Source organism: Helobdella robusta (assembly GCF_000326865.2).
Source record: "Helobdella robusta unplaced genomic scaffold HELROscaffold_1431, whole genome shotgun sequence".
Taxonomy (NCBI): Eukaryota; Metazoa; Annelida; class Clitellata; order Rhynchobdellida; family Glossiphoniidae; genus Helobdella; species Helobdella robusta.
This window is the reverse complement of record NW_008703800.1, coordinates 416-848: the sequence shown is the minus strand read 5'-3', so window position 1 is coordinate 848 and position 433 is coordinate 416. Positions and strand designations below refer to the sequence as shown.

Here is a 433-nt window from a genome sequence, read left to right as displayed (position 1 = left end):
TAACATCGCCATCATAACATCGTCATCATCATAAGTACCTTATAGTTGATATTTTCGGTTCTAGCAAGCACATGCAAAACATCTTGGATATTATTTCGTTGTGAGTGGCCAGTGTGGCTGGGATATCCTGGCCGAGAGGAAGTTCTATTCTCTAACTCTAACTGTTTGATTGGTTGGATGATTGATTGATTGATTGATTGATTGGTTGGATGATTGATTGATTGGTTGAATAATTGATTGGAAGGTTGATTGAATTATTGATTGATTGATTTACTGATTGATTGACTGGTTGATTGTAAAAATAACGACAAAAAAATTCGTGTTAAAAAGGTAAAAACGTCTAGAGAGAGAGAGAGAGAGAGAGAACAAGAAAAAAGAAAGAACGAAAGGGAAAGAAAGAATCGAAAAAAAACAGAAAAACAAGAAAACAAAG

General features: G+C 34.2%; 1 protein-coding gene across 1 annotated transcript in view; it reads right to left on the bottom strand.

Moving 5' to 3' along the window:
• HELRODRAFT_184610 (hypothetical protein) overlaps positions 1 to 82 on the bottom strand; it is a gene marked incomplete at both ends in the record, with an annotated part of 2,229 nt that extends 2,147 nt beyond the window's left edge. Inside the window, one exon of the mRNA XM_009014947.1 lies at positions 39 to 82. Coding sequence (XP_009013195.1) covers positions 39 to 82 — 44 coding nt within the window. The remainder of the gene's footprint in view (positions 1 to 38) is intronic.
• Between the last annotated feature and the right edge of the window lie 351 nt (positions 83 to 433).